Below are 17,258 nucleotides of genomic sequence, written 5' to 3'. Positions count from 1 at the left end.
TAAATTAATTTTTTTAACTGCCTATTTTGGGGCATCATTAACTATGCACTGATTTTTTTCAGCGCGCCGCCCCTTTAATTCGCATGCTCCCTGCCATACGAGCTCTCGATTATATTACAGCACATTTACAAAGTTCACACAGCTAATATAACCCTCAAATGGATCTTTACAAGATGTTCGTCATGCATGCTGTATGCATGCTTCGAATTATGTGAGTAAAGTATTTATTTTGATGTTTATATTTGATTCTCTATGAGTTTGAGGCTATATACTCTGTGGCTAACGGCTAATGCTACACTGTTGGAGAGATTTATAAAGAATGAAGTTGTGTTTATGAATTATACAGACTGCAAGTGTTTAAAAATGAAAATAGCGACGGCTCTTGTCTCCGTGAATTCAGTAAGAAACGATGGTAACTTTAACCACATTTAACAGTACATTAGCAACATGCTAACGAAACATTTAGAGAGACAAATTACAAATATCACTAAAAATATCACGCTATCATGGATCATGTCAGTTATTATTGCTCCATCTGCCATTTTCACTGTTGTTCTTGCTTACCTAGTCTGTTGATTCACCTGTGCAGATCCAGACGTTACTGGCTGCCCTTGTCTAATGCCTTTCATAATGTTGGGAACATGGGCTGGCATATGCAAATATTGGGGCGTACACCCCAACTATTACGTAACAGTCGGTGTTATGTTGAGATCTGCGTGTTTTCCGGAAGTCTTTTAAACAAATGAGATTTACATAAGAAAGAGGAAGCAATGGGGTTTAAAAACTCAATGTATGTCTTTTCCATGTACTGAACTCTTGTTATTCAGCTAGGCCAAGGTAAATTCAAATTTTGAATCTAGGGCACCTTTAATAAAAGGTTTCATTTGTTAACATTAGTCAATGCACTGTGAACTAACATGAACAAACAATATTGTATTTTTATTTACTAATGTTAACAAAGATGAATAAATATTGTAACAAATGTATTGCTTATTGTTAGTTAATACATGAATTAATGTTTACAAATGAGACCTTATTTTTGCATTGACATTATTTCAATTAAAAGAATTATTTATTTATTTTATTGTTTTATTTTATTTTCAGAATAAATTAAATTCTGTATATTTATGCAAACTGCATTTATCTTAGTTTTGCAGTGAAATATAAATATTCCATAAAATGATCGCAAGATTCACCTCTGTCCCTCTTGTCTGAAGATATCGGAGCAAAGGGACAGCAGACAGCTGTGTGCCATAATGGATGGGCCTCAGGTTAGATACTTTTTACTGCTTCGGCCAGATAAAAGAGCGGGCCGATATGTCACCCTTGGGGGACGCCGCCTTATGAGGTGAGGGAGGAGGGGGCCATGAGGCAGCAAACAGCCTGCCATAAAACTACAGGGCCACGACCACATCTTTACACTCTTTTTCTAGTTACCAGCACTCTTTTATGCGGGAATATTATCTCTCTTCTTCCGGAACAGCTTTTATTTTCCGTTGCTTTTAGTCCACTCATTTTCCAAGTACTAAAAGACTGCACTTGCATCCACATGTACATAAACACGTGTTGACTGGATGGGACTCTTAATTCCTGGCCGCTGCTTTTCAATTTGTGTGTGTGTGTGTGTGTGTGTGTGTGATGTTTTTTTCTTTTTTTTCTTTTATTTAGCCCGATTACATCATGATTTGGCTCATAGGCCAGCTCAGATAAGCTGGATCATTCTTTTATGTAATCGAGAAGAGTTGAGGACATAGTTCACACACAAACACTTACTGTAAACAAAAAGCACATGGAACAGCACATATCCTTTCACAGTTTCCTTGTTTTCTGTATAATCCTTGTGTCTTTCTCTAGAATCAGGCCATAGGTGAATGTGAATAGAGCATGTGTGTCCATGTCATGTTTGACTGGTTTTTATGATTATGAAGAACTGCAGGGGAATTATTGACAGACGTGTAGCCTAATGTGCTGTGCGTACACTGCTTTATGTACACAGGTATGAGTGTGTCTGTGTTTAAAGGGAAAGAGGATGAATAAGGTCTTTCACTGAAATAGAGGAATCACATGTTGCTTTTCCAACACACACACACACACACACACACACACACACACACACACACACACACACACACACACACACACACACACACACACACACACACACACACACATATTAGGTTGATTCATGAATCACTATCTATTCTACATTGTATGCGAGATTAGTGTGTCCCAAATTACAGTATGTTAAAAATAGTTTGCCAAATGTACTTTTCCAAGTTAAAGGTGCTAAAAAGGATGTTTTGTTTTATAAATTTTTGCAATATTACTTAAAACTGTCTTTACTAACTGATAAAAGACTATTTATTAGGTGCACTGAAAGGAATAATATTAATATACATCATCTGTGCACGAGGTAGGGCCTTAAAAACATCAGCCAATCGTTTACGCGATTGGCCCTCTGGCTTGTCAATCACTGCTATGCCGTTCCTTGTGAGAGACGTGCACGGCTGCGCGCTCCAGTAACTTTCCACACGTCACAGGCGCCGCATGCAATGTTTTTGTCAGGAGACAGGAGTAACAACTGCAGATTATGAGTTACCTGCAGTGAGTCCGACATAATGAATCCACTAACACGACACAGCGAATGCCGGTGGTAAACACTCGTGTTCCAATACTCGTGCACGAGTTTTGGGAGGCATTCCTTTGAAATCAGCTGTGAAGGAGGGGGGTTGTTCTTACGCATGCGCTCATTTCAAAAACTCACTAACGACGAAAAAATCCTCTCTATCACCTTTAACAATAAGATAATGTAATAGTAATGCCTGTAAAGTGTGTCAGGGGTCTAAAAACTGTTTCCTTGTAACTGACTTTTTCTAACTCGTTTGGATTAAGAAAAGATTTGGTAAATGCTTTCTTTTTTCTAAATTATTGTTTTTAAAAGTAATAATTCATTCACATTTATTTTTCACATTTAACTAAGTACTGTAAGTAGTATAGGAACTATTGGGATTCAGCCATATACATGTGTATACTCTAGTAAAACCTCCCAGAAACCGTTAGAGCAGCAGCAGATCTCACGCCACATATCACGCATTTTCATTTCCTAACCTCCTCTTCTTCTCTCCCAGACATTGTTCATGAGAATCTGAAGATGGGATCGGATGGAGAGAGCGATCAGGCATCAGGGACGTCCTCGGACGAAGTGCAGTCGCCCACCGGCGTGTGTCTCCGCAACAGAAGTCATCGGCGCATATCCATGGAGGTAAGACAGACCACGTGTGGCCATAAATTAATCAGCAACACAAACTTGCCACGCGCTCACTTATTCACAGGAGGAGGCAGAAACCCTGCGTGCGTTACCCTGAAAGCTTCTGACTGGCTGATGTGTCACTACTAAGAGCTTTATTTTTGGCCTTGGGTAGGTGGAGGGATTCCTCTGTTGTCTTTTTTTTTTCATCCTTTCCTATTTTCTCCCACACCCTGTTAGTCGGCTTCTCTCTTCCTCCGCAATGATTCTTTAATGAGACGATCTAAAGAAATCTAGAGGTTTTGTGGGCAGGTGCAGATGGTATAAGAGGAACTTCTGCAGTTTGAAAGCTCTCAGGTGTTAAACGTCAATTACCAACCTCGGTTTTGAAGATCTGAGATCTTAGATCAGACATGACATTGCAAAACTAGTTGTCTTAAAGGGGTGATTGATTATGATTTCACTTTTTTAACTTTAGTTAGTGTGTAATGTTGCTGTTTGAGCATAAACAACATCTGCAATGTTACGACAATCAAAGTTCAAAGCAAAGGGAATTCGCTGTTTAAGGACTTCAACAAGCTTCTTCCTGGGTTGGTGACATCAAAAACCACAAAATTTACATAAACCCTGCTCCTGAGAACACTTAACAAAGGGGGTGAGGCCATGTTGGGCTGCTTTAGAGAAGAGGAAGAGGAAGAGTTGTTGTAGTAGAGTGTTGTTGACATGCCATAATTTTACACCGGACTGCTTCACAAACGAGGGTCAATTCAACAAAAGATTAACATGACGGCACATGCTAGGCGATGAGTTGAATCAACTCCACAACAACTACATAAATGTATCCACTAACCGTTCAGAAACGTCCAGTTTCATTCTAAAAGTTGTAACTTCTTCCTGAGTCTCTCCATCAGTGTCGACTCCGGTTTGAACAATGTAAGGCTGAACACCGTTACTGACAATCCTCATTTCGGCTGCGTGAGATTCTCCAGTTTTGTTGTTGTTGAACAACTGAAGCGCGAGTTGTTAAAGCTCCGCCCTCTTCTGGAAAGGGGGCCGGGAGCAGCAGCTCATTAGCATTTAAAGGGACACACACAGAAACGGTGTGTTTTTGCTCACACCCCAATAGGGTCAATTTGACAAGCTATAATAAATGATCTGTGGGGTATTTTGAGCTGAAACTTCAAAGACACATTCTGGGGACACCAGAGACTTATATTACATCTTGTGAAAAGGGGCATAATAGGTCCTCTTTAACCAGCCACAACAAGTAACAGGGCACTTTGTTAACCAGAACGGGTTTAGTTAAAATGATTTGGTAAAAAGCACTATGTAGACACACCCACTGGTCCGAAATCCGACTCCTCCTATGTAGCAAACATCAAGTATTTTCTGATTGGCTGTGATTTATGATGCATCGTGTAGCGTTTTCACTTTCTGTATGAAAAATCATGAAAAAAGTGGAAACAGGTGTCGCATTTGGTTAAGACTGTGTAAGAGTGTGATTTTCAAATCATATGCATGTGTGTCTGTCTGTTGAGGTTTGGGCCGCTGTTTGATATTAAATACTGGCTTCCTCTGTTCCCGCACACAAGGATCTGAAAGGAATGGATTCTGCCTCTTTTTTTTCCCTCACTCTCTCTTCTTTTCTTTATTATTTCCAGTCTATATTCTCTTACAATGTTAAAAAGAAAGTTTAAATACCTCTGCACTTTTAGAGGATTTTGAAATAGAAAAACTTTTCTTTTCTGTCAGAATTAACCTGAATGCATCAAGACGTTCACATCACACTCTTGCTACATACAGTATTTAAAGCTTCTTATTCTGGGGTTTTAATTGCAAACCTCAGTCTGAACTAGTTATTTGACCATGTGTTCCTCACTCTCTCTGTCTCCGGGGTTCTGTTGCCCCCTGCTGTGTGAATTGGGTTACTGTGGCTAAATGCACCGTTTACAAATGCCAATAAATAAGTAGATATTGTTTAACAATGTGTATATTTATATGGTGAATCTCATGAAGAGGTGTTCAGGTCATATTTTACCCCTTAAAAAGTAAGAGAGCAAAGAAATTTCATAAAGAAAATATTGTACTATTATCTTTTTCAAATTTGACATTTATCTCATTTTCAGGGCATTTGAGCTCGTTTTACCCCCAAAATCTCGTTACTTTATCATGGAAATAGATAATGTATGTAATATAAAACTAATAATAAACATCCATAATATTTATTGTTAATAAATAATAAGTATTATAAAATATCCATTTAAAGTATTTAATGTCGTAATAGCATTTGTTACACTGCTTTTGATTAAAATTATGGCATTATGGTAATCAGTAATTACACATTTTATTATTGTTATACTGTTATTACTATAGTAAATGCATGCAACATGCATGTAAATATTGTTATAAAGACCTTTACATACATGTTTGTAAGATTTTTGTCATTTCCCCTTAAAGGGATAGTTCACCCAAAAATGAAAATTTTGTCGTTAACTTGCCCTCAAGTTGTTCCAAACCTGTATGAGTTATTGTTGATAACCAGACAGTTGACGACACACACTGACTTCCAGAGTGGGGAAAAAAAAAAAATACTATGGAAGTCAGTGGGTGTCAAAACATTAGTATGGTTACAAACATTCTTTAAAATATCTTATTTTGTGTTCAACAGAAGAAAGAAACTAATACAGGTATGGAACAACATATCCCAACTATCCCTTTAATACTTTAATCCCTTTTTACTTTTGAGTTTTTGATGTCATTGATGATTGATTCTCATTACAGTGGCAGTTATGAAAATCATCCTGTCTAGAGCCTATAAATAATAGCTCAAATTGTTTTCTTTTGCATTACAGTAATAAGAATCGAGGAGGGAATGTTCTTAATTTAAGATTATTAAAAAAAATAATCCAGGCTGTTATGAGTTTCTTTTGATTTTGGGGTGAAATGATTCACCCCTCATTCAGCCTGTACTAGTACACAAGTAATGGACTAATGTGCTGCCCAGTGAGTTTATTTCATGCTGCACGCTTCTTTATAAGGAGCCTGTGGGTGGAGAAAAAGACATGTGAGAGAGATGCAAATGGAGGAGATTCAAAGCCTGATGGAGGGTTATTTATGGAAGATGCTAATGCTTTGGTTTGAGAACGGCTTTATGAAGTCACGCTATCTTATTTAAAACACACACTCAATGCTTTCAGACGAGATGCACGTATCAAATGAAAATTAGTCACCAAGCATCAATTTTTAATCTGATTCCAACTTTGATATGATCCCAGCTAATTTTGTCCTTTGCGACTGACTTGTTTGCATATGTGTGTGTGTGATTTTTCAGGACCTGAATAAACGCTTGTCTTTGCCTGCTGATATCCGGATTCCTGACGGTTACCTGGAAAAGCTACAGTTGAGCAGCCCGCCGTTTGACCAACCCCTCAGTCGACGATCGCGTAGAGCCTCACTGGTAAGTTTGTTTGCATAAACCCTTAGGTCATCTTTATAATGTCATATTTGCTCCCTATTAGTCTCAAATATGTTTTTGTGCTTACTCTAAACCACTTAAACATGGGAAATCTCCTCATTTTATCTCAGAAGTAAATGAATCACTGTATCTTAGGTTTGGCAATATGCCGTGTATCTCTTTGTTGAGCATATCGGGAGCAGAGCATGATGGGATGTCTACCTAGCAACCATGCTGCATAGCAACACAACTCTATCTTAGGTTTCCCCATTGACATGAATGGCTGTGAGATCTTGGTGTTCAAGATTAATAAACCTTATTGTTTCAAACACAACGTGGGATTTACGCAGATTATTCAGTCTGGCCGGGTTAAAACGATTACATGGCTGTCAAACAGCAAGCCATTGTCACGCTGAGAGAAAATGGTTTAAACATTGAGAAAGATACTTTTAAAAACAAGTGCTTTCTGAGTGACGCTAATGGTGTGTTTTAGATCCGTTTAAATGGATGGTTCACCTGGAAATGATGATTGTTTCAGCATTTACTCGTCCTCATGTTGTATCAAAACCTGTTTGACATTCATTCTTCTGTGAAACACAACAGGAGATGCTTTGCACAATCTATAAGATGCTTTTAGTCATCAGTGCAATGGAATCATACAATAACTAGGAGCTGTTAAGCTCCAGAAAGCACTATTTTTAGTCCTATTCTGGGTTTCTAATATATGATCTGTTAAACGTGTAATGCTTTTGTATACAAGGATTTTTCTGGTTGAATGTCATTGACATGTGCAGGTCATATTTCACCCCAAAATTCTATCTCTATCGATCGATTGATCGATCATTCGTTTGTTTGTTTTTGTTCTATCGTTCTATCATTCTAACAGCTCTTTTCCCATCCATCCATTCATCCATCCATCTGTCACTCTGAGCTGAGTAGCTCTATTAATTTATCTATCAATTGATCGTTTGTTTGTTCTATCGTTATATCATTCTAGTAGCTCTTTTCCCATTCATTCATCCATCCATCCATCCATCCATCCATCCATCCATCCATCCATCCGTCACTCTGAACCAAGTAGCTCTATTAATTTCTCTATCGATTGATCGTTTGTTTGTTTAGTCTATCTTTCTAGCAGCTTTTTTCCCCATCAATCCATCCATCACTGTGAGCTGAGCAGCTATATCGTTCAATCTATTGTTCTATCGTTTCATCTATCGTTCTGTTGTTTTAGCTATTTTCCCATCCATCCACTGACCCATCCATCCATCCACTGACTAACCCATCCATCCATCCATCCATCCATCCACTGACTAACCCATCCATCCATCCATCCATCCATCCATCCATCAATCCATCCACTGACCAACCCATCCATCCACTGACTAACCCATCCATCCATCCATCCATCCATCCATCCATCCATCCATCCATCCATCCATCCATCCATCCACTGACTAACCCATCCATCCATCCATCCATCCATCCATCCATCCATCCATCCATCCATCCATCCAAACTCTTTTGATCTATATTAATTGATCGATTGATTGTTCGTTCATTCAATCATTCTATCATTCTATCATTCTATCATTCTAGCAGCTCTTTTCCCATCAATCCATCCAATCATCACTGTGAGCTGAGCAGCTCTATCTATCGATCGTTCTATCTGTCATTTCTATCTATCATTCTATAGTTCTAACTTTTGTCCATCACGATTGGTTACAAAATGTGATCTGATCAAATGAGATTTCAGAAGCACTGAGAAAACTATCATAAGCCCTTTATAAGACTCATTGAAATATAATGCACAAACTGTATGGGCTACTTTTAAACTGCTTTTTAGTTGTTTGAAATCTCATTGTACATACTTTATTGTATACAAAATACAATCGTGAAGAACTTTTATGTTCCATAGATGAAAGTCCAACAAATTTGGCCTGACATGAGGCCGAGTAAAGGACATTTTTGCTTGTTTGAGCCACTCTTTTAAGAGTAAAAGATTACGTCTGAAGAATTTTAAGCTTGAGTTAATGAGTACACTGTCCACAGCAAGCTTTTCAAAACAACATGGCCTGCTGCAGATAAACCCGGCCCATGAACGAGAAACCCAGTGTGTCGCTACGAACATTGTGTCGTACTCTCCAATTGAGCACAAAGACGCATACCATGTTCTTTGTCTGTTGGCCGCATACATAGGGGGTTTTGCATGTGAAAAGCTCCCTGCTTTTGCGTCTGGGTTTACTTGGCATCCATTGTTCTTAGCTGTCATCCATCTATGTCGTCCCCACCTCCAACCTTCCATGTGTGTAAAGTAGAGGGGGTTTATGTTGTTGTTCTGGTGCCCCCTGGTGCCCGTGGGAGTCTGGATACAGTGTGTGTGTGATTAATGGCTTTGTCTGGGAAGTGATTTTGGCTGCAGATATCAGAGACGGCGAGCAACACTCCAGACACGTGTTTCTCACTGATAAGGTCTGTTGAACACATGCAGACTGTTCAGCATTAACCAGATCTCATTAATGAAGCAATCCCTGTCATTTTCTCTTTTTATAGTCAGAAATCGGCTTTGGGAAACTGGAGACCTACATCAAACTGGACAAGTTGGGAGAGGTACAGTCTAATACTGACATTTCATTATTTCGCTCTCAGAAATAGTCTTTAAAAGTGCAATAAATGATAATCATATAACTGAACGTATTCATAATAAGGGGGTTATTGAGATGGTTTTGGTCACTGATGGCAGTCTCCATATCATGTGACTACATAAGATATTTTTCAAAGTTTGCTAACGCTTTATTTTACCATGTTCTTGTTACACATTAGTTGTACTTACTATAGTAATAACAGTAAATTATTTATAATTACATGCAACTGACCCTAAACCAAAACTTGTCTAACCCTTTAGTAAGCATGTTAATTATTATGCAGTACTTTAATCTATAATTACATTGTAATAAGGGGAACAAAATAAAGTGCAACCCAAAGTATTTGTTTCTTTTGTTAGTTGTACAATAGGGACATAATTGTTGGTTTGAACTTATTATTAAATGGTTAAACTGTTAACTACATCCCTAGTGTAAAAGTTTTAGTTGTACGATATTGATGTAATATTTATCTATTTATTTATTTTTTTAAACTGACATTAGTTGATGATTGTCAGTAAATGGTTAATCTGTTAACTAAATCCCTAGTGTAACAATTTTTCAAAGTACTATTTTTTTTGTGTACAAAAATGTTTAATTTATTTAAATCGGTAACATTAGTTAATACTTGTCAGTAAATGGTTAATATATTAACTACATCCCTAGTGTAAAACTTGGTGAAAAATCCTTAATGATCCTTAAATATTTTATGCTAACCAAAACTGTCCACAAAACACTGTGTATATTGAAATCTAATCATGGCTGTAATTGTATTATAGGGGACGTATGCCACTGTATTCAAGGGGCGGAGCAAACTGACGGACAACCTGGTAGCTCTGAAGGAGATCCGATTGGAACATGAGGAGGGCGCTCCATGCACAGCTATTAGAGAGGGTGAGGAATCTCTCTCTCTCTCTCTGTCTCTAAGATAGTAATATTAATATTGCTCTGATCTATCCTGCCATTTTCTCTCTTTCAGTGTCATTATTGAAGGATTTAAAGCACGCCAATATCGTCACGCTTCATGATATTGTCCACACGGACAAATCCCTCACTCTCGTTTTTGAGTACCTGGTGAGCGAATGTCTCATACTGCTCCTCTTTGTTGCTGTGTGCCATTCTGTTTCATGTGCTTCTCGTTCTATTTATTCATTTGTTTTCCAATGGCTTCCTGTAGGATAAAGATCTGAAGCAGTACATGGACGATTGTGGAAACATCATGAGTATGCACAACGTTAAGGTTTGTCCCATGTCTGCTTGCAGTTATCAAGCTTTTTATTTTGCTCCAAATGGATTTAACAAAGCAAACTGTTGTGTATTAGAGCAGATTCTGTTTGTGGTCTTTAACCTGTAGTCCATGTGTGGTTCTAGATCTTCCTGTTCCAGATCTTGCGAGGGCTGGCGTACTGCCATAGACGTAAGGTTCTGCACCGGGACCTGAAACCACAGAACCTGCTCATCAATGAGAGGGGTGAACTCAAACTGGCTGACTTTGGTATGTTTAGCACAGTGCTATCAAATAAATATTACATATAATTTGTAGGGATGTGCCCGAAGCCCAATACTATGTCCGGAAAGGAAATTACATGCTCTACGGAATATGAAAATATGAAATGGGAGGAAAAAAATACATTTTAATGCATTTACGTTCTCTCGCAATTATATAGTTGGGTAATCATATTGTATATAATTTGCAGGCATCACGTAGCCGCTATACATATGCGAGGTATTAAAATGGCTTTTGAATGCGCGCTCGCTCGCAAATTCATGATCACACATACTCTGTGTATAGGGAGGAGTGGTACTGACCACACATTTTATAAGATATTTGTCATTGATTCCTCAGGATCTGTTACGCACCAAATCTTCCGCCATTGTCCTGTCAGTCATCTCGCCTCACTCTTGTCTAGGGATGTAGCAAAATAAAAGTCTGTGCTTACATAATATATGTGCATGGTCTGTGTATAATAATTATGAATATATAAATACATAGACATACATGTATACATTTAAGAAATATATGCATGTTTAAATAAATATATATATTTATATATATTTTATAGTACATATAAATATAAATATTGTATATATATATAAATCTAAAATTTTTCTTAAGTATATACATGTATGTGTCTGTATTTATATATACATAACTATTATACACAGAACACACACATATATTATGTAAACACACACTTTTATTTTGGAAACGATTAATCACAATTAATCGTTGCACATCCCTACAGCATGTCTCATAAGTGAAATCTACTGCAGCAAGCCTGACCATGTCCCTTTAGGGGCTCTGCCCAATGCGTTTTTCATTTTCCATGCCTTTTTGATTCAGATATAGGCTTCAGGCACATCCCTAATAATTAATATATTTATATATAAGTAAAATAATATTTCTTTGCTCTTTGTTTGTGTGTGTTTGTAGGTCTAGCACGAGCCAAGTCTGTTCCCACGAAGACCTACTCTAATGAGGTGGTGACCTTATGGTACAGACCTCCTGATGTACTCCTGGGATCCTCAGAGTATTCCACACAGATCGATATGTGGTGTGTGTTTGTGTGTTGTAGTGCTCATTTACATTCAGTCTTCTCCTGTATGTCTGCAGAGAATCGCTCTCTCTTATCCTCTCTCTTTATCCCTGTCTGTCTCAGGGGTGTTGGATGTATATTTTATGAAATGGCTGCAGGTCGGCCACTGTTCCCAGGATCCACCGTTGAAGATGAGCTGCATCTAATCTTCAGATTACTGGGTGAGCAGACACGCATACACACACACACGCTCACATCCAGCTCTCCAACTAAATGATTCAATTCAGAGCCTGTGTGATGAAACGCACACTTCAACTCCAGACATTACGACACTAAACACACACACACGCACACTCACACCAGACGAGTCATAGTGCTGAGACTCAGAAATGCTTCTCACCTGCTTTAAAAACAAACTACAACCATCTGAGCTGCTATGCGTCTTATACACAAACACACACACTTTAGCATGGAAACTGTGAGATCACATGGTAGGTTACCACAGTTCAGCTGAAATCCTGTCCGGATGACTTTCACCTGATGCTTTCCACTGCTCATTTTGGTGTGGAAATAGTTTTAATAAAACTATCAAGTTTTTAAATAGTTTTCAAATGGCCATATATGTTTTTTTTTATTATTATTTTAGTTTTATTTTAGTTTTTTAGTTTTATTTTAGAGTATGGCACTAGCAATGCCAAGGTTATTGGCTTGATTTAAAGGGTTTTAGTTTTAGTTATTTATTTATTTTCAGTTAATAATTTTAATTTTAATTTTTGTTTTTCAACTTATATTTATATTTTATTCTTATTTCAGCTTTATTTCAATTAACTGAAATCTTTTTAATAGTTTTAACATTAGTTACAACGACAATAACCCAGGTTTTCAGTCCTGGAAAAGTAATGGAAATTATTATTAGAATCTTAAAAATTCTGGAAATTTCTATAGTAAATATACACTTTTCCCTGTTATCGCAAATTTATTTTGCTAGAGATTGGCTCTTTGCAATATCTATAAAATTGTATTTTGATCCCTGAATTTAAGTATAATGTAAAATCTAAAAAGTATCTTCATCAACTCTGAATTGGTATGGATACACAATATATCATATATATATATATATTTTTTATTTATATATAGTATAAAAGTATATATTTATTCTTTATATATATATATAAAATAAATATATATATATATATACTTTTATACTATACAAACTGTATATTCTACCCCATAACCCTTAAACTACCCATCACAGAAAACTTTTCAAAACACATCACTTAGTATGATTTATAAACTGTTTTCCTCATAGGGACCAAAACATGTCCCCATAAGGACAAGCATTTTGGATACTGCTATCTTTGTGGGGACGTTTTGTCCCCATAACATAGGCCATCATATCAGTTATCAGCCATAGCAACATAAATGAGTTCTGTTTAGAAAGTGTTAGCCATGTTTTTCAAGTAGTGCTAAAATGCAGGCAGAGTCTAAAGTAAAAAGTGTTTGTGTGATCAGGTACACCGACAGAGGACAACTGGCCCGGCATCTCGTCCATTGAAGAGTTCAAATCCTACAACTTCCCCAAATACAAGCCTCAGCCCTTCATCAATCATGCACCCAGGTACTTGCACTGTGTGTGTGTGTGTGTGTGTGTGTGGGTGGGTGGTTGTGTACAGGTGCTTCGTTGCTGTTTCATACAGTGTGTTTGTTAAGAGTTGGTGTACTCAATGACTTTGCTGTGGCTTCAGTGTGTTTGTCTTGCCACACAGAGCAAATGACCATGACCTCAAAGCCTGTGTGTGAGTGTGCTGATGCTGCTGTGGGAAAGTGTGTGTACGTTCTGGTGTATGTTAGAAACCCGTGTGCGTGCCAGTAAAGCAGGATATCCTGTGGAATTTCTGAGGCCGTTTGCTTCCTTCCTTACGTTTGCCAGTCTGATTTGTCAAACTGGCAATGGTCACATCTCCCTCTCTCTCTCTCTCTCTCTTCCCATCTACAGGTTGGATACTGAAGGAATAGAGCTGTTATTGTCCTTTCTAAGGGTAAGAATGTGCCAGAACAATGGATTGCATTAATTATACACTTATTATATCAAACAATTATATAAGGGTCAGTGACATTTTTCATTCAGAGCTAATAATTCCTGCAATCTGATTTTGACATGGCCAGGTTATTTAAAATTGTAAAACATATAATTATATTCATGAATTAATCATGAATGATATTAATAAACTCAACCCTTTATCAGTCTAACAGAGCCATCCTCCTTTATTTTCATGTTTTCTCCATAGTATGAGTCCAAGAAGAGGATCTCTGCAGATGAATCGATGAAACACTCCTACTTCAAGAGTCTGGGCATGCGTGTGCACACACTGCCAGAGAGTGAGTGCCCTCACACACACACACACACACACACACACACACACACACACACACACACACACACACACACACACACACACACACACACACACACACACACACACACACACACACACACACACACACACATCCCATAATCACTCGTAAATCCTCATTCTCATGCTGTGCTGTGGTTCTGCAGACATATCCATATTTACACTGAAGGAAGTGCAGCTTCAGAGGGACCCCGGTTACCGGAACTCCTCGTACCCAGAGACAGGTGTGTGTTTGCTTTGATCAGTGCTCTGCATACATATTCACAAACTGTTATAGTGGTGAACCAGTATGGGTCAGGGGCTAATACTCAATGTCATATGTGTAAGTAGTTTCTTGAACTAACACTAGGAGGCACTGATCTTAAAAGACCAATATATATTGACCAGGTCAATTAATAGGCGATTATTTTAAAATTTAAGATTAACTGATAGCTGTGCTGCTTGCAGTTACAGTACAATAACTATTGTATAAAATAAATGTTCCTTTTTTTATCAAAATTAATGTCTTTAAATATATATTTTTACATTTTTTATTAAATTTATTATTTTAATTTGTAACAAACTAATATCCTAAAATATAATAATTTCATACCTTTAACATTTTTAAATATTTAAGTCATATTTTGTATGATTTTATACCTTTGTGCACCTTGTTCTCTCATCTAATAATATACATTTAATAACTAAATATATATATTTTAAATTTATATATATCATTTTAATATATTCATATTCTGTTGAATATTTTCTAAATATTTATGCTTTGAATTATTTTGTAACATTGTACACCTTGTTCTCTCTAACAATATAATACATTTAATAAATGTATTTTCTATAGATAGATAGATATATCTATCTATATATTTATATTTTTTTATTTATGCATTTATTATTTTTAGAATTATTTTGTACCTTTGTGCACCTTGTTCTCTCATCTAATAACTTTTTATAAATTATAAATTTTAATTTAAATTATTTATATATATATATATATATATATATATATATATATATATATATATATATATATATATATATATATATATATATATAATGATAATTATATAACTAATACATTTAATAACTATATATACAGTGTGGGTGTAATTTATTTTTTACATATTCATTTAAACATTTATAATTTATTCATTCTCCTCTTCCTTCTGTCTCTCCCTCTAGGAAACGGCAAGAACAGACGGCAGAGCATGCTGTTTTAATCTGCGTTCCCTCACACTCTTGCCCATCACAGACACACACTCTCACACAAGCAAACACACAAACACACACACACACTGGACGGATCAGGTCGATGGCTCTTAATCCGTGACTGTGTTGTATAGACTAACTGACTAGTCCCCCTCGCTCTCTGAGAAGAGGGTGTTTGTTGTGTGTGCATGCGTGGTAAAGGGGATCAGATGAACCCGCTGTCTCTCCCCCCCCCAGTGTCCCGCCTCCAGCATGCAGCCTTGAGCCAGAACGCCCATCGGCCCCCTCATCTGGACCCCCGTGTGACGCTTAGGGTGTGTGAACGTGTATATATTTATTGACGGAGGAGTTGTTTTGCTGCTAATTGACTACTGTCTCTTTGTAACTTCCTCACTCTTGCGCGACCCTCCTGGTTGTCTCGGACACATCAGTCCCACGTCTATACGTTTGTTTATTTTTTTTTAATTCTTTTTTTTAAAGAACCATTCGAATTTTGTCAAAATGTTGATATCGCAGCTGTCCCTTTGTTGTTGTGTTTGTTTGACAGAGGTGGAATGCCGTATACGAGTGTTTTGAATTTACTTTTGCTTTTCCTGGCATGGTGATTTCGCTTCAAGACAAACCAAATGTACTGAACCCCCCCCCCCCCCCATTTCCTTCCCAAATATTAATTCCTCAAACTTTAAAGCATCATTTCAAGAAAAAAAGAGTGGATATGTTCCTCAAAGGCCGCGTCACGTGGACGGCCTGCTCAACCAGGGACCATCTCAACCAGGTGGGCTTCAGAAAGCCGCAAAACGAGGGTGGAAAAAACAAACACTGGACCAGCAGGAACTTTGTGACCTCACAGTTTTGAACTGAGAACCGGACCATCTCTCTTTAACTTTCCCCTCTTTTGCATTCATTCACAGTGATAACTTCCTGTCGGAACTGAAGTGCTTGTTTGTCAGATTTTTAATTTCTGAAAGTTCCTGATACATTCACAAAACCAGTTGCAAATGACTTTCTCCTATTAATAGAGCTCCTCTGTAGCTTCCGAGTGTGTGAGACGCTTGAGAAATGTGTGAATATGGAGATTAGTAACTGTACAGAGCCCCATGCAAGTGATGGCTATGAAGATGAGCTAGTTTCATTAACAGTATTAAGAGATTTTTTTAATGTTACATATTGACTCTTCTGTGAATAATGGTATCTTAAAGTGGCATGTTGGAGTTCGACTGTCCCACATGTGTGCTTGATTTTACTCAGAAGAGAAAAAAAGATATTGTGTGTGTAAAAAGAAAAAGTAACGACGACAACAAAAAAACTTTTTGACAGCAGCGTTGGACCAATGTTTCTTTTTCCCAGCATTTATAAACATGAAGAACGCAGAAGATATCAGATTTTAAATGACTCTTTGTTTTTTTTGTTTTTCTGAACTGACAGATGTTAATTAATATTGTGAAACCGGAGTCGATTGTTTCTGGAGAATGCGTGCGCGAGTGTGTGCGTGCGTGATTACGTGTATACGTGACGCATGGAATGCGTGTTGTCCTGTATGCTCCGCCTCCGTGAAACACTGACGCTTTCAGAACACCGGCTGTCGGTTGAATTGACCGTTTAACTCTTTGTACTGCAGATATTTATTTCTCTTAATCAGTGAAGTAAACATGGTCTGTTTCATACAGCGAACTCTCTGTCGTCTGTTTATTATATTTGTGTGTGTGTGTGTGTGTGTTTGTGTGTATTTCAATTCATCCTGAAATGGTGCGAGGTGTT

The 17,258-nt window shown here is 37.4% G+C and overlaps 1 protein-coding gene across 1 annotated transcript in view; it reads left to right on the top strand.

Annotated features, from left to right (window-relative positions):
• Window positions 1–17,166, top strand: part of cdk17 (cyclin-dependent kinase 17) — a 59,738-nt gene extending 42,572 nt beyond the window's left edge. The window contains exons 4-17 of the mRNA XM_048156423.1: window positions 3,129–3,262; window positions 6,579–6,704; window positions 9,255–9,311; window positions 10,123–10,237; window positions 10,323–10,417; window positions 10,521–10,583; window positions 10,715–10,838; window positions 11,778–11,898; window positions 12,004–12,101; window positions 13,393–13,498; window positions 13,877–13,919; window positions 14,169–14,259; window positions 14,441–14,518; window positions 15,474–17,166. Of these exons, the coding sequence (XP_048012380.1) occupies window positions 3,129–3,262; window positions 6,579–6,704; window positions 9,255–9,311; window positions 10,123–10,237; window positions 10,323–10,417; window positions 10,521–10,583; window positions 10,715–10,838; window positions 11,778–11,898; window positions 12,004–12,101; window positions 13,393–13,498; window positions 13,877–13,919; window positions 14,169–14,259; window positions 14,441–14,518; window positions 15,474–15,511 (1,289 nt within the window). The 3' untranslated portion in view covers window positions 15,512–17,166. The remainder of the gene's footprint in view (window positions 1–3,128; window positions 3,263–6,578; window positions 6,705–9,254; window positions 9,312–10,122; window positions 10,238–10,322; window positions 10,418–10,520; window positions 10,584–10,714; window positions 10,839–11,777; window positions 11,899–12,003; window positions 12,102–13,392; window positions 13,499–13,876; window positions 13,920–14,168; window positions 14,260–14,440; window positions 14,519–15,473) is intronic.
• Window positions 17,167–17,258: the final 92 nt, after the last annotated feature.

This window comes from Megalobrama amblycephala, linkage group LG14 (assembly GCF_018812025.1).
Source record: "Megalobrama amblycephala isolate DHTTF-2021 linkage group LG14, ASM1881202v1, whole genome shotgun sequence".
NCBI lineage: Eukaryota > Metazoa > Chordata > Actinopteri > Cypriniformes > Xenocyprididae > Megalobrama > Megalobrama amblycephala.
Note: the sequence above shows the minus strand (reverse complement) of the source record. Positions and strands in the feature narration are given on the sequence as shown.